This window comes from Lates calcarifer, linkage group LG16_LG22 (genome assembly GCF_001640805.2).
Source record: "Lates calcarifer isolate ASB-BC8 linkage group LG16_LG22, TLL_Latcal_v3, whole genome shotgun sequence".
NCBI lineage: Eukaryota > Metazoa > Chordata > Actinopteri > Centropomidae > Lates > Lates calcarifer.
The window spans coordinates 20,920,084-20,945,379 of NC_066848.1; the positions used below are offsets into that span (position 1 = coordinate 20,920,084).

The following is a 25,296-nucleotide window of genomic DNA, read 5'->3' on the forward strand; positions in this document are numbered from 1 at the left end:
TCGCAAGGTTGTGCTGGGATATATCTGTAATGAAACCAGAAGGTTTTATGTGTATGTCAGCAACAGGGTTGAATGGATAAGGAAATCCACATGTCCTGAACAGTGGCACTACATCCCGACCAGCCAAAACCCTGCAGATGTTGCCACCGGGTCAGTGCCTGCAGCTCAACTCTCAGACACTATCTGGCTTACTGGGCCTGATCTCCTAACATATTCTGTGGAGACAAATACAACTAGAAAAGCATATGACCTCATAGCTGAAAGACTCAGATGTAGAGGTTCGATGCTATACTATTACAGCGACAGAGGCCTTGGTTCACACCGATTTGAAAGGTTTTCCACATGGCAATCCCTTGTCAGAGCTATGGCCTCTCTCATCCACATTATTCAGTCTTTTAGGACAGAGAAGGATACCAACAAACAAGAATGTAGTGGTTGGCATCATTGTTCCAAGCCTCACACTGCTAATACATTGTCACAAGCAAAAGCCATCATCATTGGATGTCTACAAAAGGAGGCATAAAAAGCTGAGGTGTCTTGCTTGAAGGAAGGGGAAATCATTGCTAAAAGCAGTCCCCTGAGGAAGCTCAACCCTATTCTTGATGACAATCGACTTCTACGAATAGGTGGTCAACTCCAGCATGCTCCTTTTGAGATGGAGGAGAAACATCCTGTCATCATTCCTGGCCGTAGCCATATTGCTACTCTACTCATGAACCACTACCATGAAAGAGTCAAACATCAAGGCAGAGTTTTTACTGAAGAAGAAATCCGCACAGGTGGGATCTGGATCATAGGGGCAAAAAAAATGCATCTCAAGAAATCTGCACAGGTGTGTCACATGCCACAAACTTCACAGGAAGGCAGCAGAACAGAAGACGGCAGATTTCCTATTGGATCATCTCAGCATGGAACCTCCTTTCACAGATGTGGGCCTGGATGTGTTTGGCCCCAGGAATGTTTCCACTCATACCCGAGGAGGGGCAGTGAACAGTAAAAGGTGGGCAGTATTTTTACATGCCTAAGCATTTGTGCTGTGCATATTGAGCTCATAGAATCAACGGACACAGCAAGCTTTGTCAATGCTCTCATGTCTCACTCATGAAGTGCTTTCAACCTTCATGGCTGAGGTTTCTGCAGTAATAAATGCAAGACCTTTTACACCCATTTCAACTGATACAGACTCATCTTGTCTTCTGACTCCAGCGATGATCCTGACACAGAAGGTCTGCACCCCTCTTCCTCCTCCAGGATTCTTTGAGGATGCAGGTCTGCATCATCAACAGTGGAAACATGTCCAGCATCTGGCAAATGCCTTTTGGGAGAGATGGCGGCGAGAATATCTCTCTACTTTCCAAAGCCGAAGCAAGTGGCAGCATCCCACTGTCAAGGAAGGAGACTTGGTGCTGCTCAGAGACACTCAGGTGAAAAGAAAACTGTGACCAACGGCTCTTGTCACCAAGACTCATCCAGGCAGTGATGGAAAGGTCAGGAAGCTTGAGCTGAGGGTCACCAAAGGTGGGACTGTTAAAACCTTACTCAGGTACTTATGTCACCCTAAGCCTCTACCATGGACATTTCCTTACATTACTTCTTCAGTTTGGTGGCCTTTATTAAGACATTGGTAGTGGTATTGTGTTCAATACCAGGTTGGGAGTGTAACATTACACCTGTAGTTAAAGAGCACTATAGTGCCTCCTGGTGGTCATTTGGTCAAGGATGCTGTCAGTTTTGAGTCCCTGTTTTTTTTTTATTGGTCATTTGAGATCACATGGTTAGGGTCATAGCTCAGGCCGCCCATTTGTTTTGTTTTCTTCATGGAAAATTCATCACTTGTGCTGGTGTTAAGCCTTGGAGAAGCTTTGCTCGTAACTGTAAATTATGTTACATTACTATAGATAAGAATTGATGAATATTGTGTTGTTTTATTTCATATTTGCAAAGATATCCATTTTTGTCACATGTAGTGCAGTCATCTGTCCAGTTTGCTTAATACATCAACTATTAACATTACTGCACTCTTTATGTATGTTAAGGACATTTTTTCTGTATTTATTTTCAGTTTCACAAAAGAGTTTTTGGCGTTGTAAGAAGGCAACTTGACAAAGATAAACATACAAGTAAACAGCCTTCAACTTTACTTCAACATCTGAGTCATCATCATTTACCCTTTCAGTGCCAGACACATTTGTTTAGCTATCTGTCACTCATGTAAAGCCATGCACATTGAGGGGACAGAATACAGCATGTTTGTGAAACACTTGGCACTTGAAATAACCACAAAAACAAGTGAACACTTCTCTGCTATTTTGTAACAACCAAACCAGTATGTTTTGCCTTTCATAAAGTCAGCATTTAAAGCAGAGAAGTTTTTTTTCCTAATAAATGATATTAGTCATTTTCTCCCCCTTTCCTGACCCCTAACTGATTCATTAGGACCCACAATGACTTAAGTTCATGTCTGATAGGTCGCTGATGGGCAGCCATCTCACTGGATGTCACTGACTTTGGTGATTCCACTGTATGGTCAAATAAGAGGCTGAATATGCAGTTATTTTCAAAACTAGGTTCACCTCACTTCACACCTCACATTTCAAAAATGATAATACGTCCATACACATGGCAAACGAATTCAAGAGTGGTTCCAACGTCAGAACAGCAGATTTACATTCATATTCAGACAACTTTTTTTTTTATCCCATAGGGCAATTCAATTTTGGAATCCACCCAACCACAAGAAGATCACACACAAATAAACAGGCATAGTAGGCTATGTCCGAGACAACGAGTAAAGAACACTGACACCATGTGTAACCCCAATCATACTGACTAATACAAGGGTCAGTGAAGTGGGGTAACATCCACAGTATAAATATTAACTATATTTCACATTTCAGAATATATATTGCACAAGAAAGAAGTAGTAGAAGTAGGAAATAAAATAAATAATAATTTAAAAGAACACTCATTGAGTAGAGCCATTAATTTAAAATGACTACAGTTAATGTTACACAGCCTGATAGCAGAAGGAATGAAATGAAGTGATTTGTTTTCCTCAGGGGTACTGTGTAGCACCGCCCTGAGATAGAGGATGTGATCAGATTGTCTGATAATTCCTTGTGCTCTCTGTAGGAGAAACATGTTGCCCAGAAAGCAAAAGTCTCTCTGCTGGGCTCCAGTGATCTTGGAGAAGACCTTAACAATACTGTGGAGACTGTTTCTGTCTCTCACAGAAAGCCCACCAGACCAACAAATAAAAGAAAAGGTGCACTCTCTGTTGCCTGCACTCAACAATCATCTCTGTGATCACATCAAACTTCAGTTTTCGAACACAGTTCACAGACAGTGTAGACACTCAGTATCTACAGTTTTGACATAAGTGCCATTTATGGTGTATAACAATATCACTCTGAGGTGCAAGAGAGTCCCTTAATCAGGAAACATTTAGAGTAAAATCAGACCAACAATAATACTTTATAATTAATATATCAGTTCCAAATGAAAAACAAGAGTATGGGCAACAGGGGAATAACAGTTGCATAATTTAAGGACAAATAAATGACTTACTGAGTACTTTTGTAAATACTGGACACCTACACTCTTACCAAGGATTTGTCAATATCAACACAACCTGTGTTTAATTCCTACACATCAAAGAGTTGAATTTGGGACAGCACGTGTTAACTATGACACGTGTGTCAAGTGTGTCAGTGATATTAATACAGGGACTGTGTCAGATAGATTAACACAGAGATGTGTAATTATGTGTAAATATTAACACAGTTTTGTGTTACACAAAATTACACAGTGAACAGAAATCTCACCTCACCCAGCTCAGTTTAAAACTATTCCAGGTGACTGACTACCTCATAAATCTGATTGAGACAATGCCAGAAGTGTGCAAAGCTGTCATTAAAGCAAAAGGTGGCTGCATATTCAGATTTGTTTAACACTTTTTTGTTCACGACATAATTCCGTATGTGTTCCTTCGTACTTCTTATGTCTTTAATGTTAATCTACAATGTAGAGAATTTTTTTTTGAAAAAAAGAAAAAATACTGAATAATAATTTGTCACTGTATTAATTACTTTGTGATTTTTGTCCTTCGAGAAGCAACTTTTCCCGCACAAACATTATGCTTAGGCTCCTTGAATTTTATATTTCTCATTAAACATCATGTGGGTAAAGATTTTAGTCAACATTAAAAAAAACTATTATATAAACACCACACTGACTGTCAATCAAATAGCACAGAGATGTATTTATTTAAATAATTCATCAATAAAGTCCTAATATCACAACATAGTAGATATATGCCAGGGATGTAGGCTATCCTTGTCTTTGGCAGTCAGACCCCTGCCTTCTGGGAAATGTAGTTTCACATCCGCCCCCAATGTTCCGTCAACATTTCGGTGACGTTTGCGCAACGTGATATCATGCGCTGGACATTCCTGTTTAATAACAACTTCCGCTTCTTCTCTGCAGCAAGGGGATATCAGAAACGTTGTCACAAGGTTTAACAAGGTTTTCCCGAACGTTTCATCGGTTTACAGCGTGGGGAACTTAAATGGAGCATGAAGATGGAAATAATTACGACTGGTCGATGGAGCGAAGAGTGCAAGGTTTGGTGAACAAACATATGGCGGACATCGCTCTCGAAACCCTCCAGCAGAGGCTGACTGCGGTGTCCGATGAGATGCACAGTCTGGCTCAACATGTCTCCAGACGCTCAGGTGACGAGTTCAAAGACGAGCCGCGAAGAGGGGACGGCAGCTTCGGCGTGGAGCCGCCGCTCTCCTCCCCCTGCAGCTCCGCAGCCACGGACAAGTTCGTCACCGCTTCATCCACAGGTAAACTGTTTTCGACAAACGAGTTACTTCACAGTATCTAGTTTGTAAGGTGTCCTAAAAATTGTCAAGAAGAATAACAATAAGTCATCGTTAGTCAGTGAACTCAAAACAAATGAAATTTGATATCGAAAAATGCAACTGAACATGTGTTTAATGCAATGGTCCGTTCTACAACTTCTGCTGTTTTAGCTGTGCATTTGTCGTTTGTCAGAGTCTGTTTACTAGATAATGTGTCTTGACATGTATCCTATTATTATTATTATTATTATTATTATTTCTAAAGTTGTATTTTAAATTCTATTAATTCAAATCTTTAAAGCAGTGTGCAATAACCATCTTGTGTTAATCGAGCAAGGTCACAAATTTACTACCAGCCTTTACTTTTTATTATTTAATGTCCATAGTTAGTGATAGTAGGTAATATGGATAAAAATATCAACAACATTGTTTTGAACAGTCTTGCTATAGTATTTAATATGCATTCAAAAGCAGTTAAACTCGTGTTCACAGCACAGTAACAGCCAATTAAGCTGTGATAGAATTTGATAAATGCTTAATTGTGGTCTACTGTGGTTTTGATTACAAGAAATGGCATCTGTCATTTATCATTATTACCAAAATTATTATGATTTTCAGTGATTTTGTTTGCTTGAGAGGGCAGTGTGTTTAAATAAATATCAAAATTCTAGCTGTCTGCTGTGAATAGTGGTGTAAGTACTTGAGTGTATCCCCTCCATTTCACTGTGGTTACTTTGTGTACTTCTGATCTGTTGGAGAAAAATGATCTCAGAAAGCAATATAGGATGATGTCCAGAACAATTTTAAACCATATAGGTTGTGTTGTATATCCTCCTGAGAACCAAGGGAAAAAAGTGTCTTACAATTTCTGTTTTTTTGTGATTTCCTATCTATTTGGGCCAAAAAAAACACCTTACAATTTAAATTTTTTTAAATATATTTTTTATTTTAATTTCACAGCATGTCCATTGTAGAGGACAACAGGACGATATCTGTGTGAAAATAGAACTAAATTTAGAAAACAAGAAAAAAGGAGCAGATTATATCTTTGGCTTGGAAGGGTAACTCCAAATACTTAAGAAAGATAAAGGTAAACAAAATGTCCATTATAAAGGACATAAATGAATGGGCCGGGTCTCAGGAGGATATAAGAGAACTGTCAGAAAGTAAGATACTCAACTAACTACAACTGATAGCCTAATAAAGCAGCAGTTTTTAAAGATAATCTCTTTGTATTGTTTTTATTTAAGCAATGTTAACTTATGCCAGAGTCAAAGTCAAAAAGAAGATGTTATTCAAATCTCTAGCCCTCTTTTTGAGCTGTTTCTGGTCAAATTGTCACATCATCAACATTCCATTCTTCAATGACATATCTATCACACAAATATCACATTACAGATGTCATTGAAGGTTATCCATGGCACTACCCAGATTTGTCTACTTAAGTTGAGTCATGATCTTTACCTTTACCCCATTCTGTCATAACAAGTTTCTCTCCACTTTTTCCTCTCCAGAGACTGCAGCTCAGCGGAAGATCATCGCCCTGCTGGTGGAGATCAAAGAGGAACAGCAGAGGCAGTGGGCGGTGCTGAGGGATCTTCAGGCCCGACTGCAGGGTCAAACAGGTTATGAGGAGGAAGATGTGGAAGCTCTGGACATGGATCTCCCACTGAGGACCCTTCAGCAGCTAGATGAGATGGAGAGACAGCTGGAGGAGCCAGGAATACAGAAGAGAATGGTGTGTGAATGGTGCCATTTTGTAGCTTGATTTCCTGGCCGTGTCAATGCTCAGTGCTTGATGAAACTAATGTCAATCTCTTGTCTAAATTCAAGGTGTCTTACCTGTCCCGTATGGGTGGGGCTACAGTTGATGATGCAGTGAGACGTCTCATGCAAGCTGTGCTTTCATTTGCTGTTGGTTCTGAGCTAAACTGGGTGGGCCGTGGACAGAAGAGGAGCTTTAGGAACACTCGCCTCCAAGGGGTCCTCTTCCGTAAGTAGGCATGCTATGTGAAACTACGAAATGTTAGATAAACTTTAATGATCTCACAGAGGGAGAATGAAGTGCTACTGTACACACAAACTGTTGGATAAAATACAGTGTATACATCAGTCACAACATTAAAACCACTGGCAGGTAGAGGTCCACTGATATGGGTTTTCCTCTGATTGATGCCGATCTTTAGAAATCAGGGGCAGCCCATGACTGATATGTGATGCTGATTTTTCTTTGGCCGATATGTTTTTCTTATTTCCCCTCCATTCTCAACAGTTTAATAATAATAACAAATGACACACAAAATTGCTAAACCTTTTTAGTTCTTTTTTCAGGCTTTTTCACCTTTATTTGATAGGACAGTGAAGAGAGATGGGAAATGGGGAGAGAGAGAAGGGGAGTGACATGCAGAAAAGGCCCAGCCGGATCGAGAGTCGAACAGGGGGCTCACTGCTCAGAGCACTGACGCCCATGCAGTACGCACCCTAACCATTCAGCTATTGGGTCGCCCCACAAAAACTGCTAAACTTAGATCATAAGTTTTTCACTAAATGTTTATCTCTCCAGTCTGCATGTTGTGTTTGCACTGTAGTGCACTTATGTATTTTAAATTAAAATAGATTATAAACTCAAAATCAGGTAGTGTAATCAAAAAAGTTTTTTTTTTCCTTTGGATGAAAAATAAAATTGTAGTGCACTTAGTAATAATAACGACAACAATAACAATCATACTAATGATACTTTGTTTACTCGTATTTACTCATACACAGCCACCGGTGATGACATCACAGGGGCTATGTAGGAGTATGACCCATACACAAGTGAGATAAGGAAAGCTAAATGCACTCTCAAGATATTTCAAGGACCTGCTTGTGTTTCTGCCCTACCATGGAAATGATTTATTGCAGTTGATGACAAGCATTGTCAACATTAGAGGTCGACATCAAATCAGGGTCAGCCAATGGCCGATATATTATGCTGATTTTTCTTTCACTGATGTGTTTTTCGGTTTTATTTTATCCCCTCCATCTGATCAAACAGTTTAATAATAATAAATGATAACCATTTATGATGAAAATTGTCATCATATATAGGCCATCAGCTGCCCCTGCAACATCAAACTCTGTTCCTTTACTTGCCAAGAGCTGTCTTCAGCAGTGGAAAGTGACAACAGTGTCAATTCTTGTTTTGCTTCTATCACTTTTCTTCTTAATTCTGGTAATACTACCTTGCAATAGTCTGTCACTGCAGTGTCCAGTCTGCCCTCAGTCCAGCATGAGAGAATGAAGAAGCAGCACTGTGTACGGTGTAATCCAACCTTTCATGTTGTAAACCAGACAGTTGGGCACATGTGGACACTGCGACTGACAGTGAGAGTCTGGCGTTCTGTGTTTGTTTCCTTCATACTTGTTTTTAAAGTTCTTACATGCCCTTTTCTTTAATAGATGCAAAGTTAAGCTACATTTACAGCTAATACTCTTATAGCCACTAAACCATAGTGTATCTTTGTTATCTGGCTGTTTGGTATATCCCACCTTACCTACTGCTTGCCTGCAATGTCAATGGGGATGTCAATTGAGATAGAATACAGTATACCAGAGTTATGCTGCCGCAGTTGAACTCTGTGAGTGTGGCTAGCATGACAGACATCACGCGACAGTTCCCAGACTTCATTCTTTGAGACTCTGGTGGGGCTGATGGAACAACAAGAACTAAGAAGAGGAGGCAGTGTAAATGGGGAAGCGCCAGTCCCTGAAGAACAATCTCTATTTTCGACAAACCAACAGAACAGTCCCTGTTTTCAGAAGGACTTCAGAGACTGCTGTATAATGGCTTTAACATGACATGGCTAACAGAGCACAGCTAGGATACAGACCTGTTTATCAATGGTTTTAGAGTTTCAGCTACATCAACAGTTTATTTTTGTTTATATTTTAACAGTATGGTACTTCTATGACTGTCAAAAATCTAATTTTCACACCACATTCCATTCTGTATCATTATGACCTTTTTACCTGTCCCATGAGTTTTCACAACTTTGCATAACAGTAATGTACATCTGTAATGTACATCATCCTGTGATGCTGCTTCATCATATGCGTGGAACTTGGAAGTGTATGCAAGGAAGCAACATGGAGAAGCCCCTGAGAAGAACCAAGGAATGAGAGTTTTCCTAGACACAACATCATATGTGAAAAAACATATTTACTTCGCACAAGCGGGGACGGGAGGGTGGGACACTGACGATGGTAGGAATGGTATAGAAAAGCAAGCCAGAGCTCCCACCTCAGCTGTTAACTACAAAGAACAGGCCTGGCAACTCTTCCAAGTTGTAGGACACCAGAGCTGACTTTGCATATGCCAAAGAAAAGCAAAAATGTGGTGCCCATGAGTATACAACATAGGGATGGGAGAATCTGAGGCTAGGTGACTGGCTACAGCTGCAAAAGGAGAATTCTATGCTGGCCATTTGTGATACTTTTCAACATCGTGTGCAGAGGAGACGGCTCTTTCTTGAGGACAGAAAATGGAAAACTTTGAAGGAGCTACAGTTTGGGAGAATATTGGTTTGCTTTTAGGAGAAACCCACACAGTTATAAGAGCTCCAAATATTTTATCATCACATTTACATCGTAATCGTATGTGCGAAAAGCATAATTATGCCACTAGATGTACAACACTTGAATAAAATATTTAATCCATGGGCTCACACTACTGCTGTTCCAACTGCTGTCTGTGTTGGTGAGCCAAATCAGTGGGTAAATTACAATAACTAACTTCCTGTTGTTTTCAGAACACCCGCATGCTCCTGTCCCTTTTGCTTTAGGCTTCAACTGACATTATCATATTGTTTGGTTTACACTAATTGATTAGAGTATGTTTGTCATTAAATAAGGGGTTTGGTATGGACTGCAGTTTCTTAATATATGGGGATCTGCTTCTCTCTTAACTCTTAGGTGCTCTGAAACGGACACCAGTAGGTAAGGAGGCCACACATCACGAGTACGCTGATGTGGTGAAGAAATGGCTGCGGTTTGCCCCATTCAGACAGGGAGGGACTGGTCGTCGCTGCTGCAAACCTCCTGCAGAGTTTCCAGATTCTGAGGAAACTGACAGTTTTAACCAAAGCTGCACACACTGATATTTATCTCACTCCAAGAAACAAGGGTTTCAATTCCAGGACAGACTATCCAAATGTGAAAAAATCCACACTATGCATGAAAGGATTTCTATTAAGATAGAAATATTATTTCAATTTTTTTTCTTAAAGATACTCACACAGTGTACTTTTCTGCTGTTTTTCTTCCTCCAAAGTGTTTACTGCAAATGCGTGTTTAAATGAACAGAATGAGGAAATATTTACACATTCTTGTGAACTGTCAGCAATAGTAAACCTGACAACAGTGTGCCTTTAGTAACTTTAATTTAAAGAGTTGAATATGTGTTAAAGATATAACCTGTCCTCTTTCACACACGTCAGTCACAGTTTATGTTGTTATATATTGTATGTTAAAGCATTGTCTCATAGCTCTCATCTTTTTTCTGTTTTACACAGCCGCGGCATTGTCGCACTTGCAGCATGACTATGTACTTTCGTATTTAGCGTGATACTGCCTCTAGTTGAAGAGCATGTAATTGTTCTGCCACGCCGCTCGCTTAGAGTGCCAATCAGGTGAAATTGGATAATCTTCTACGGCACACCTGATGATTTCTCACGGCACACTTATGTGCCACGGCACGCTGGTTGGGAAAGACTGGCCTAATGCAGCTACTCCAGCTCCAACTCTACTGGGGGATAAAATTTGTTCAGTGGATGTTCACGGTTTCTACTGTAGGGGGTGATATAATCAGTGCATTGCCTTGCTTATTGAGTCATGTCTCAAAGTTATTTTTTTAAGGTTTAAGAAGTTAATTTTAATAACCTTGCAGCACAAGAAAGTATTAATATGGAAATAATGCCCAGAATATATTGACTTCATCATATACTCTTGGCTTTAGGGCATGTTTATTGTGCTGTAGGAGGTTTGTTGTTATAATATGAATAGCAATTTGCTTACTAAAGAAAATGTATAATTTATGTATTATGTATATTATTCATAGTCATCACACAATGAATGTGTATAGCTGCAGTTTTTGATGTAAAGTTTACACCACTTAAGAACACATGAAATAACTAGCTTGTAATATGTGCTCATTTTCAGACATTAATCTTTGATATGCTTTAACAGCTTTTAACATTGACTTCAGTGGGTTAGATAGCTTACTGGGTAGAAGAATTAAGTTTCTTAAAACAGGAGAAAAATAACTTATTTTGGAAAGTCAGTGCTATGAGCATATTTATGTTGGTTATAGCTGTATAACATTGTCTATTTTGTTAGATGCAGTCCTGCAGTACATAGACAATGACAGTGATATCCTGAAGAAATTTCAGTGATTTAATTTGGACTTTTATGAAGCCGCTTTTTTTTTTAAATTTGAAAGATAATAACCCATGTAATATATAGGTATGCTATATGCTATATGGTATGCTTCAATTTTAAGATGTTTAATGTATATTCATCATTTCTAGGTGTACATTTGTTTCAGCTCTGTTGAAATAATACACATTTTTTTTATTTTTGTGGTGGAGGAAACCCACCTGTGTAAATGTATTCTCAAGCATAAATTAAGCTGAACTACATTAAAGGATTTTCCTTGTCATTTCTATTTTCTGAGTTAGGCACTTGTTTCTGTTGTAACAATAACAATAATATATTACTAATTATATTATTACTGATATTTTATTTATATAGCATTTGTCAAGTTTAAGCATCAAGTGCTTTCCAAGTGAAAAGATTTTAAGGACTAAAATCAGAAACCCACGTGAGCCCCCAAGTAGAATAAAGTTTAGAAACATGAGAGCTACCAAACAGCACTCAGCTCATACATAAACAAATGGACATAGAGGTACAATGCAAAAGAAGTAAAGATGTAGTTAAAAAAAAAAAGGTTCATACAGAACAGGTGAAATTCAAATGAAGGAAAAAGGTAATGAAAATATAAAAAGATCTCAAAGTGAAAAAATACTACATTTTAAGCAAATACATTGCAGACGCTTGGATTTAAAACATGTATGATGTGAACAGATATGAACAATCTATAACAGCATAATTGCTCAAGCCTAACACAACAAGAACATTATTAGTTTAGTATTAGTATTAAACTGAAGAACCCCCACCTCCACAACACACAAAAAGTATGACTTCTTGTCCCTCCTTCCACTTCTGATAATTGGTGTTAGCTTTTCTCAAATAAAACCTAATTGGAAAATGTATCACAGAATTTACTTATATTAACCGCTGAGCTGCGTGACCAAATTACTAAAATAATATGAATTGTGAAAGAATTAATTATCCAACAGCAGGATTAGCCTCTGAATCAGAAGAATATGACATTTTTAAATGTCATATAAGAAAAGACGAAAAATCTTAATGTAGACACCCTTAACATTTTACTGTGGCACCATTTAGTAAGAATACAAGCATCCTCCTCCCAGTTTTAGAAAAATGCAACAACATTGCACAATGTCACATTTCGTTTGTCTTATTGTAAGAGCTGTTAGCCCCTCTTCGATCATTTTTGAAAAGCAGCATCCTAGAATGTTGTTGTCCTGAACTGGAGTAAACCCACCAGCTTTGGAGAGGGACCTATAACATTTTCCCAGTGGGAACACGTGATCTGAAAGTTAATTCGGAGATTGTTTTTGTTTCTTTGCAGTACTGTCGACTGAGGGAGGCAGCATGAGCATCAAGCTGGCTAGTTAGGGACAAAAACTCAGGAAATAGTGCATCTTTCCTTTTAAATTAAAAACTGATTTTGGCGCCCTACCTCCCAATTGTGTCAATTCTAAATTAATGTTATGATAATGTTAATTATACGTTCATATAAATAGTAAAGAAGTTGTCATGAGGAAACCTTTTGATGGTAATCAGTACAGAAACTCAGCTTATTCATTGCGAAATTTTGATTTTATTTTCGAAAACGTTACGTGTGTTTTATTTTGAAAAATCGAAACGGAAGTCTTCTTATGTTTTATTGTACAGCAAGAACAAAGCAGCTAACAGCTCCTAAACAGAGTTTAGGGATCATGGAGCGAGCCGGCGCCGGACAGACTCTGTTCATTTGCTTTTCTCGCCTAAAAATATAACAAATATTTATTAACGATAATAACCTGCAACAACCGAATCGAACCTCGGCATGGAGCTATTGTGGTATTTACTTTTTCAGGAGCTTGTTGGAGCAGTGGAGTTTTCTTTCGCCATTCTACAGTAACATTCATTCCGTAATAGGTAAGTACGGAATGAAGGAAGCTCTCCTTTTGCGTTGAAGGAAGCTCTCCTTTTGTGTTGACATTCTATACTGGAAATACCGATGTTCTTGTCTTCTGTACCAAACTCCCAAACTCAAACACAGTTGCTTACGTTTTGTTGCACCGGCAATAAGAAAGCAGCGTTATGTGTGGGGAATCCTGCGGGACGTGTTTTACAAGTTATCACCACCTGTTGCGCGACGTCAGCTAAACCAACTTTAATGACAGCGAATTCATACACATCACATTTAAAATGCGTGTGTTGTTAATTTAAGATTATAATCGACATAGTGCAACACTAAACACATAACGTAAATGTGCAAACGTTTAATTTAATTTTAACAGCAATATACAGTTGGGCATCTGAATACAGTCTCCCGGTATTTACAGCAAATAATAAGCGGTTTGTTCTTCTACCACACAGCCCATAGCCTGGGCCGATAAACTTAAGCCCTATGAAATAGGTGTATCAACCGAGTTTGGTGTATTCGGCAAAATGTGTGTTTTATTATGACTTGCATGGCTGACCGTCTTTATCATTCAGTACCACTAGTTCTTCCTCTCTCAAACACTTTTACTCGACCTCGATTGAAAACGTCGTGAGGAAAGACGCGAAGGCGTAGTCTACTGATAAACTGTGGAAAAGAGAATGTAGAGAATCACGCTGTATGAATTACGCTGGGCTATTTAAAACCAACTTTATATGTACAGTGACACACACAGGGTTGTAAGCTACAATTCAATAAGGTTCAATAAAGCAAAATCACAGCTCCTAAAGAAAGAATCATTTCAGTGTATACACAGCGAACATATGACCTCTATAACCTTTCTCACATTAAGTCACAAATACATAAAACAGCGAAAGCTGAGCCTAAAATAATAACTAATAAAAATAAGGAATTGAGCATTCCAGAGTATTAAGTGACACATGCACTTTTGACTGTTTGTTAAGTGGAACATTTTTTTTGTGTATTTCACAATTGGGTGTATTTGGTGACATAACATTTAGTATTTTGTTATGATGATGATATTGTTCCCTAGGAATTCAGAATGTTCTTCATAGTGACTAATGAGAGAGAGAGTGGACACTATGGTTTGTTGTTGTTGTGTAGGTATCACACTGTTGGTTTTAAGGGGACCACCAGCACCTGCTTGGATTGGGACAGTAAAGACTTGCATTGGACTCTAAAGGATTGCAGTGTTTCAGATGGTAAAAGAGATAAGTGGTAGTATCTGTCTTTGTGGGAGCATGCCTTCAACACAATTTGCAGTGCATGACACTCATTTCCACACTACTGAATTCCTTGGACCCTTCTTTTCAACAGTCTTCTCTTTTTAGCCCTGGACTGTGTCCACTGGGGTGTCTTCTTCAGTAATGCGGTCGCTCCAATTTCTGTTGATGTTTTCTGTCATCAGTTTCTCTTTTATCTCACTCCCACTCCTGACATACTGGTGTGCATGGCTGCAGTAGCCCAAACTTAGTGACGTGTGCTGCTCCTGGCTGTTACTGCTACACCCTGTGCTGTGTGTGTTAGCCTAACCTATATATTGAGTGTGTGTGGGGGGGAAAAGCATGAAAGAGAGCCAAAGTATTTCCTGGCACTGGCCAAGTCCCTGGTTTCTCGATCTCCTCAGAAATCTGCTAAAGTGCTTAGTATTCAGTGTCAGGACCAAAGCAGACTTAGTACTGTTGTCTATTTCAAACACAAGCCTCAGGTTAGGAATACAAGAACAGCACATTTGCCTGGCAAACTGGTTTTTTGTATGTCCACATCCTATTGAAGGTCAGCTTTACTTAATTTGCTCAGGTGGAGTTGCATAGTTTTGAGTATCGGTCAAACATCATAGATGATAGATACCCTAGAAGGGTATCTTGATGTAAATTAATCAAGTGATAATTTAAATCAAACCCTAAATGCATGATCAGTGCTTTTGTAGAACTGTACAATATAGTTCCCAAAACTTCCCATCTCAGATAAGGGATGGTTATGCCAGTTTTTTTTTCCAGTGACAAACTGGAAAGCAAATGTAGTTCTACTTTGAAGAAACCAAAGCAGTATCTTTAGAACTCAAACTGTATTAAACCAAATGAGAAAGCAATAACAGACAGATGTGGGAGCTCCAATTGGAGATTTATGCAGCCTTGCTTACTCTCAGGGTTGTACGAGGCCAGCGTTGCCTGGTTTTGGCATGATGAAGTGAACACAAGTTACTGTAGTAACTGTAATATGTAGTAGTTGTGACTTTCTTTCCTTCGGATATCTAAACTGGGCAGCTTGCATTAGTCAGACATTGTCCACCTTTGGTAACCAGGCATTTATATTATGGGTGAAATTTAATTCAACGATATTGACATTTAACAGTTAAACCAACTGAGAGAGAGAGAGAGAGGCGGAGATACACAAGGCACTACCAATAATAGGAGAGAAGTGAAACTGAAACTTAACTTTTACTCTATAGTTCTGTAATTTAATTCTGTGGTTTACAAGTGAAGTACATGGTACTCTACTGCGGACTGGAGTCTCTGTTACTGTTCCAATGCAGGCTGAATATATGTTTCCTGTACAAAAAAAGGAGTATAAGATATACTGTAGCCTTCTTTATAGGTCTTCTTTTCACATAAGACATGTTGACATGTTAAAGTAGCTAAGCATAAGCTTCAGCTGGTGGACAGCAACCATGACATCATTCTGGTGGGCTGGTTAATTGTAAAAAAAATTCAGAGCAGGTCTAGAATATACTCTCTACGTTATTATATTTTCAAAAGCGACCCAACAGTTCCCACCATTAGCAAACACTGTGTGTGTATTGTGCAGAGTAAATCCATTGATGGCTACCAGAATCCTTAGTGGTGAGTTTCTCTATGAAGAGTGTGGCTACAAAGAACTCATTTGTCAATCTAGATGTGCGTGATTTTACTGCTGTGTGGTTGCTTTTCCATGGAATAAAACTCTGCCCTGCCCAGTGGAGACACATCCAGTCAATGTAAAGTGAAATGGAATGCGTTTGACACACTTTTGCAAACTAAACATAGATAGTTTATGTCAAGGAAGCTAAATGGCTGCCATCATACTCACCAGTTAAATCACAACCAACAGGAAATCCTGTCAAACAGGAGAGAAGCTGACAGGGTCAGGAGGTTTGCTTTCAGAGAAAACTTTCAGAGCTGCTGTGGCAAGCCTAGTGCACTGCTTCACAACCCAACCTGAACCTTTGGTTTTCAAATAATTAGAATTATTATGGTTATTTAATGCACCACAGCACCTGTGTCATCTGTACTGATCAAATATAGGTTGTAAGGGAGGAGCATTCACTTTGTTACACAACTGCATCAGAATGGACTGAATCTTTCTTTAGTGTCACATCAATGTCAGGAGTCCCATTCTCCCAGTTAAACAGAGACACAGTTGGTAAGGACTCAGATCAGCATCAGGGCCAAACTGATCAGGAGCTCTAGTGATCCCTAGTAGTTACTGTTGCTACACCTCAAGCCTTCTCTCATGGCACATATGCAGTTTTCAGTGGCAAGATGTACCATTGAAATTCTTAGTAGTTGGCTGCTTGACTTCAAAAGCAGCTTCTTATTTCTAGCTACTTAGTTTTCCTGGCTAAAATTACAGACAGGGATGGTAAAAACTTAATGGATTTTTTTGACAGTCCATGTACATCAGTGGGGCAGAATTTTTCCTGGTGCTTCCAATGGCCAGTCCAACTACTGTATGTCATCAGTGTCAATGAAAGAGAGAGAAAGAGAGAGAGTGCAAGGAAGGGCTGAGCAAATCACTATGCTTCATACAGCTCTGCAATGAAGCAGCAGTACAAAACACCAAGCTTTATGTTATTATGAGTGTACAACTATTTTCAGTTCATTCTGAAACTGTGGTATGAGAAAGTACACTGTGGTCAGTGCCTAGGTAATTCATGGAACTATAACATACTGTAACAATCTAAGTAATTTATGGGAAACACTCGGATAAATGATTTCACAATGGGTTGGTCAGTGTGGTTAACGTTAATAGTGCCAGCACCAGCAGTCGTCTCTCCTTGCTGGTTAAATCCTCATACCTGAATGTGGAATGAATATGGTTACACATGGGTCCAGGGAGGGGTTTAGTTTACAGTCAGCTGATCCTGGGAAAGGGTTATACAGATAAGTGGGTATAAAGCATAACAGCATGCGTCTTGTACATTGAGTCGGAGTGGTATATTGACACCTCGACTTTCTCTCTGGTGCAGCTCCTGGGAATGACTCCCAGCCCCTGGGGTCAGAAACTGGTTTGTAGCCTGTACATGTGCAGATATAATAAAACAACAGCGTCATAATGTGGAAAAACTGAGGGGAAACCTGTCTCACACACATTGGGCCAAATGGCCATCCGCTTCCTCTGAAGCAGTGAGAAATGTACTGTACACCAGCGATGTTATCAGAAATCTGTTAATCAATTGTAGTTGTTAAATTGTAAACTGAGTATAGAGGTAAAGGTCAGTCATGCGTGACCTTTAGAAAGACCAATCAAACATATGAAATTTAGCATGCTACAATTGTATGTTAGATTGGGAGGTTAGGCAGAGTGACACAACTGCTTGTGGTTGAGATAATGTGTGTCAAGTCAGTGCTTCAGTAGCTTACCCATTTTAACCCAGTTGCCTCATGTCTCAGCAGACAGGCTTACACATGTCGCAGTGGTCTCAGGCAGCACTGAGCTCTAAGACATAATCAATATAACAATATTTGTTGAAAAATAAAGGTCTGATCTGACTTATTGTCATTAATTGTTGTATGGTTAGTCCGGCAGTAGTGAGTCAACTATATAAATCCATATCCATCATTTAATCCCTTTTTCACTGTAAGGGCTCATAATATGTTTACGATTAAGTGCTTGTTAGATTGTCTAATATTGTCTAAAATCCCCTCTTCACTCACCTTTCCAATTTATTTTTTTTATCCAAATGTAATTAATGAGGCTGTTTTAACCACTTTTGTAACTTTCTGAAATGAACTGATGATAGTGCCTTCAGGTAAAGACTGTCCAAAAGCATGCACCCAGAATAAGCAAAATGTTCCCACACTGCTGATGGAATGTCACAGGAAAGGCCTGCGATCTCAGAGTTATTATTACACTACATTTTTGGGTGGCACTGTAGCACTGTCACATTAAGAAGGGTTCGAACCCCCTGCATGGTCGGGGCTTCAGTGTGGAGCTTGCATGTTCCTGCATGGGTTTCCTCTGGGTGCTCCAGTTTCCTCACACAGTCCAAAGTCATGCAGATTAGGTTAACTGGCTACTCTAAATTCCTCATTAGGTGTGAGTGTGAGGGGTTGTTTGTTCCTACATGTTAGCCCTGTAATAGGACTGCACAATTAAACAAATATCAACTACAATTACTATTTTGGCTTCCCACAATTAAATGAATCTGATTGTCTGTAATATTGATGTTGTAAACATGCGCTCTGCTCACAAATAACTCTGCTGCTTACCTAATCAAGCGCTCTCTAAACTAACAACCAGCCATAGCCACTGCGCACACCTGGGAGCGACAGTTCAGAGTGGAAGAGTATCAGCAGAGAGCAGACGGGCAAAATGAAAATCAGATGGATCAAGAGGAGCTAGTCCTTCGAAACTGATCATTATTTGTTGTTCAGTGGGATGGAAGCATGAGCCCAAGAGGAATAATGTTGCTACTGTTACCTCACTGAGCATCAATTCATCCAGATGAATGATAGTGGACGTTTGTGTCACAGTTTCGGTCTCAGTTTCAAAATAGTTACACCCCAAATAAGAGTCACTTTTTACTCTGTTCCAGCAGCAGGTTAGTCACACCTCTAAAATGCTGCTGTTGGTTTTCATTTGTACCTCAGTGTTTTGCTCATACTGGAGATGAAGAGAGCTTGTTTAAAAGTGTCCAGATGTCCATCTTTCTGGCCCAACAGCTCTATGCTGATATCAGATTAGGACTTGATATTTGCAGATTCTCTATATAATTGTTGCAGATTATGATCAGTCACAAAACCTTGATCAGTAGATCCATCATGAAAAAAGCCTTATTGTTGACCCCTGATCTTATAGAGAGGCATGCAGCTGATGTCCTTGAATGAAATCTGTCTGAATCATACTAAGAAAAATTTAAAGACCCCAAGAGTGAGGCCTGAGATCAGGCAATCAATTAATCACATATTTTTTAAGCAAATGTTCCAAATGCTCTTTCTAGCTTCTTATGTGTAAAGAGCTGCTGCTTCTCCATAGCAATATCTAGTAAACAATATCTGGGGATTTGGGGATATTCATCAAATAAAATAAACAATATGAATACATACCCTGGGCTGTGAGAAATTGTAGCTCTCTATGTAATGTAGTTTAGTCATTGTGTCTTAGTACTCAGTTTAAAGACTTGCAGGTAACATAAAACCGTGACTCTGAATTACTAGTAGGTCTGAATTAGGGCTGCACGATTAATCATATATAAACACAATCCTGATGTTTATCTAAATGTGATCTCAATTGTAAATGACAACAATTGAGTCATATTTTCATTAGGGACATTAGCTACATCAAACAAACGCTAATAATTTCTCCCTCAACAAATGACAGTGTGGCTTTACACCATGTGATGCACAGCATCAGTTGTCCAAAGTTGGTGTGATGGTCATATATCAAACATCAAATTTTTTGTATCAGGTAAATGAGTGCATCAAACATTTATATTGAAAACAATATTGTGAGAGAGATTCATGATCTTAGTTATACGCAAGAAAATGGCAATTCTTGTTATCAAGAATCATCCAGCCCTAGTCTATTACAAAGGGATGATAAGATGTGAAGTGATTGTTCAGCCATTGGTTTTTGGACTTGTTTCATAAATGATATATCTGGCATTTATGTCTGCCACTGACTGATTAATTTCTTGTAAATTTAAACCTGATACCATAGCTATTTGTGATACAGCTTAAAACTTTTTTTTTCTATGTTGGATTTTTAAATGTTTTAAAGCTTATTAAATGATTCAGCATTTTGTATTATTCATGCTTCCTGACCATATGGGTTTTGTGTTTCAATTTCAAATATCCCCTTGACATATAGTTATAACATGCATGTATATGTATATGCATAAGATACATGTGACAGATGCTTAGTTTCTAAAATGCTCATGAGTTTTAAAGGGAATTTTGCTCATAGATTGGAGGATATGAGTCACCTCAGATCATCCAGCCAGGCTACTTTCAAACATGTAGACTCAGGTGTTGCCTAGCTGATGTTTCTTAACATACTGTCAAGAGAGTTCCAGGAATATGAAAGCTCAGGTTGTCTATTTGTTTGTTTGTTTGAGTCATATTTTTTTACATGAATGTGTTGGGTTTTCTGCAGAAAGATATGATATAAACTTGTACCAGATCCATAAGTGAATCAGAATCATAATACTGTGAATCAGAATTACTCAGCAACCTACCTGTAATTTTAAATATTCATGTAGCAGTTAAGTTTGCATCAGTTGAATTAATGAAGACACCCCCTGGTCAAATCATGAGGCGAGTATGAGATGAGTGAGCATGAGATTAATTTTCCATTTGCCCTTTTTTGTTTTCTGCTTATCCAACTCTGGATAATTCCCATGTATATGTAGAAAAGTGATGAATGTAAGGAAAAATCTGATTAAATGAGTGGAGTTAAATAACAAATGCAGCATGCTGTCATACAGGTCTACTAAGATACAATAGAGAGCTGAAATGAAACCGTAAGCCTCAGCCTCATTCAAAATCCCGCTGACAGTACACTTATAACTAAAAATGCAGCTGAAACAGAGCCTTTTGTAACAGTGTGTTGTGTGGCTTGCTCCAAGTGTCTAGATAAGGACAATTGTTTTATGAAAAACCCTGGCAAATGTCAAGACTCAGCAGACGAGTGGAGTCCATTGGCAGGTTGAAAAGTCATGGCTAGTAAAGACATCTCTAACCCCATGAATCTCATGATATATCAAGGATGTATAAAGAAAGAATGAAAACAAACTAAGATCTAAGAGTTCTTATTTATCCCTTCTTAGTGTAAACTGTAAAAATAAAATCTCTTTTCTCAAATTTCTTGTTGCCACAAAACCCAGTTTCTTACAGTGTTTATTGTAAACTAAAATCCCAGTTAAAATGAAAAAATAAAATCTCTCTTGCAGTTATTCTCTTACTCTGCTGATTACAACGCAAAAAATGATACCGTATTGGCCATAACATAAGGAAATATATTTTTTCCCATGGTACAATTACATTTCCATTCTTTACAACAGATATTCTTTTTTTTTATTATAACAGGGAAAGAGGAAGAGGAAGAGAGAGTGGGGGAATGACACACAGTAAAGATCTGACCAGAGCGGGAATCAATCCAGGGACCAGCTGCTTAGGGCACTTAAGCCCATGTGGTATGCGCTCCAACCATTCGGCTATGGGGGCGCCTCCTTAGAACAGATATTCTTTTTAAATGGAGTGAGTACTAGTGTAACTTTGTATTTTAGAGGGCTGCATTGCATTGTGGATTGTTTGTAGCCTTACTATGTTGCTAGGCTAGCAAGTGTTGTCAGTCCATGTATAGTGAGTTTTTCTGAGTTAATCAGCCTTAAAGGTGTTTGGTTTCAGTTTAACCTGCAGGAGTTTGTGAAGTTGCTGTAACATGCTGTGACAGAAGAAATAAATTAATGACTGATGAATGAATCTGAGCTGAAAGTTACAGCTGTCACAGATGATGAGCTCTGAAAAATATTGTCGGGGGAAATAATCATGCTAGAGAAATAAGACTGAGAGAGGGATCAACTCGCTACGGTCACTCAGTCAGCTGATTAGTGGTCACCAGCAAGCTGTCTACAGACATCTGACTCAACAGAACCTGAAGCAGCTGCACTCTGTTTCATTGTCAGACACTGTGGAGATGCGAAAACCGCAGTTTAAATCTATTCACTTTAAGTCCTGTTTTACTAGTGTTACTTTGAATAGCGCACAGCGCGATCACTCACAGAAGTGCAAAGGATTACTTCAGAACTCACTTCATCAGTCATATCACGATACAGTTCTTCAGCGTCACGATGAGTATCGTCACGTTTTCTGAATTGCGATGCATAATGCCACCGTGAGATGTAGGGACACATAAAATATGTGATACATTTTAGAATACTTGAATTACAGTCAACACATGGGTTACATTTCTGTTACTCACTGTCAGTGATGTTCTGCCTAGAGCACTTAGGCTGTACTGTATGAATGTAAGGTTATTATGTTACATAGTAACTTCACTTTAACAGTAATTTCAGCTGCAGCCTCAGTGGAAAGCTGAACCTGGCAACAAATAAAGAATGAAATACAAGTGTTCTATAAAGTAGAAGACATTAATATTTCCCATCATTAACACTGCATATTGTAGTATGTAGTCTACAATTACAACAGCCTGTCACATTATATTTTCTTTTAATGCCTCCCTCCCCGTTGTGCCAGTATCAATTGGTTCTTCCACCTGTGGAGTGGCACTTGGATAACACCGAGCTAACCACAAACATTAGAGATACAGCGTAAACTACCATGGCGGTTGAAACCTATCCACCTTTCATAGTACGGGTTAATCAGAAAGTTACACTTGATGTCACTAAGACACTCCTGAAGTTACCCTGATAAGCCAGTAACCTTGCTTCATAGAACAGCCTTGAGAAGTCTCTTTAGACGAATCTGGGTTGGAGGCAGAAGGAAACAAGATGTCATTACTTCAGTGGTATCTTGCCAGTAAACTTGGGGCCTGTAATGTACAATATGTGTACTTCTTGTTGCCTGGAAATCTGTCCACGAGATCTTGTAGAACCTGTTACATGCTGAAAATATAGAAACTGAATGCCCTTAAAATAAGTCCAATTTTAACAGGTGGGCTTTTCACCTGGAAATCATCAAAGCCACACTGAGTGTGCTATGCTGTTATCAGCTGCTACAACTTAAGTTTGACTTTTGGAAAAAAATAGAACTGACCAGATCTCTCAGGTTTGTCTGTAGGAGTGGAAATTAATTAGATGGTATTGACATTTTAAATGTCATTTTAGTGACATAAAGAGAGAGAGAGAGGGAGAGAGAGCTGGACAGAGAGGAGAGCAAAAGCGAAACAGACAACATGAATGTATTCATCATCATTGGGATGGAGACATACCACTGTGGTTAAGTGTGAAAATATTTTCTTTTTTTTTTCTTTTTTTGGGGTAAAGTGGCCCTTTAAAAATGTGTGTTACCCATATTTGTAGGTCGCATAGGAGAATATATACAGTCTATATAGTCTGGGTCTGTTTAGTGTGTCACTGGTTCACAGTCAAGTGTTTATTTTACCTTGACTGACTTTCCTGTTTACCCAACCTGGACTGTGAATCACACTCAAGAAAACACATACACCAAAAATCCCACCCCACTGCTTTGTTTTGGCAAGAGGGGGTTTGGCCCAGTAGATTCCCACTGAAGATGTGAGGAGGAAATGGTGAGGGAGAGAAACAGGGCATAAAAAACAGCAAGGTTGCATGCCTTCTATCACTCTGTGGTTTCTGCTACTTTCCAATAGACCTTCTCTCTCTCTCTCAATCTTGCGTGCGCATACATTCCAGTGAAAAACTAAGAAATCTAACCCAGTCTTTTCCAAAACAGTTTTTTTCTTTGTCCTACAGATGGAGGCTTTTTCTGATAGTGAACCCACCTGTGCTTATTGTTAGTGAACAATACTCTGTGTCAAAAAGTGACAAGAATTAACTGGGGTGGGAAGCTGGATGGGATGGATGGATGGGTCTCTGAGACAGCACTGAGGCCATGGCGTATTACAGCTCTTTGTTGGAGGCCAAACTAATGAGGTTGTTCAGGATTAGCTGCCTCTTAAGCCATGGTGACCCATGCAACTATTAAATGGCAGAGGAAACTCTGGTGCCTTTAAATAAAAAAAATAAAAAAAATGTACAAAGCAATTCTTCAACAGATGATGTTGCTGAGGAGCTTCCACCATATCAGTGTTAGACCACATGACTTGCTAGTATTTGACTTCGTAGTGTCTGTGATAGCTGTGATAAAGTATATCCATCTATCCATTTGCCACCATTTTTTTAAGTGCCACTCAAAAAACTGTGCACAACAAAATAGTTTTTTTATGACTCGTTATTCAACCATCTGGACCGACCTACCACTGTCAGAGGTGGGGTAAGATGCCTGCCATCATAGAGAAGACATGAGATGTTTATGACTGTGAAAAATCAAAAGAGTGAGCTTGAGTGAGAAGTTAAACCCTGTTTACTTTCTCACCTCTGCCAATCTGGTCAGTCACTGCTGCATTAAGTGAAAATTGCATAAATTGTTGGATGCAGCAATATTGGGGAGGGGCTTTTTCAGGCATTTTTTTTCTTTGTGGGTTCCAAAGGAACTCTTGGCCAGATAGGAGATACAATCCCTGCACCATGTTTTGGGTGTGCTTTGGGGTTTTATTCCAGCTGGGCATGCCTAGAAAACCTTTAGGAGGTGTCCAGGAATCACCCTGATCACATGCCCACAGCACCCCAGAACCTGGATCCTCTTGATGTGAGGGAACAGATGTTCTGCCCAGTCTTCCTTATGGACGTCTGAGCTCCTTACCTCTGTAAGAATGAGCCCAGCCACCTTTAAAAAAAATTCATTTCAATTACCTCTATCTGCAGTTTCAGTGTTTCACTCACAACCTAAAGATGAGGGTTATAACCTATATGGTAGATTGGTACCGTGGCAATCCACCGCAATACCCTCTCAAATGAATTACATAACAAACACTCCAGTCTGTCCAACAGTTGCTCCAATATTTATGCTTTACCAGCAATCTATCCAGGCACTGTTGTTGCAGTGTTTGTAGGTGTTTTTTTCTTACATGTGTCTTCAAAGAGGGGGCTGGGGATGTGTTTGCATGCCTCGGCACAGCTGGCTCATATCTGCTGCTGCAACCGAACCCACCACAACATCTGGGTCAGGCGTGCCAGTGTGTGTACATGTGTTCTCCCTCTCTTTGTGCAAAATCTGTAACAGCATTCTTTTGTATGAACCACAATAAGGACAGTGATGGTAGTGAAAAAAAAGG

The 25,296-nt window shown here is 39.1% G+C and overlaps 2 protein-coding genes across 2 annotated transcripts in view; both read left to right on the top strand.

Annotated features, from left to right (window-relative positions):
- Nucleotides 1–4,420: 4,420 nt before the first annotated feature.
- LOC108896028 (uncharacterized) lies at nucleotides 4,421–10,149 on the top strand. Its single transcript, XM_018695049.2, has 4 exons — nucleotides 4,421–4,850; nucleotides 6,383–6,606; nucleotides 6,702–6,861; nucleotides 9,822–10,149. The coding sequence occupies exons 1-4, from the start codon at nucleotides 4,568–4,570 to the stop codon at nucleotides 10,004–10,006; spliced, it is 852 nt and encodes a 283-aa protein (XP_018550565.1). The 5' UTR covers nucleotides 4,421–4,567; the 3' UTR covers nucleotides 10,007–10,149.
- Nucleotides 10,150–12,940: 2,791 nt separating this feature from the next.
- LOC108896019 (ras and Rab interactor 2-like) overlaps nucleotides 12,941–25,296 on the top strand; it is a 45,135-nt gene continuing 32,779 nt past the window's right edge. The window contains 1 exon segment of the mRNA XM_018695042.2: nucleotides 12,941–13,193. The gene's annotated coding sequence lies outside the window, so the exon portion shown is untranslated.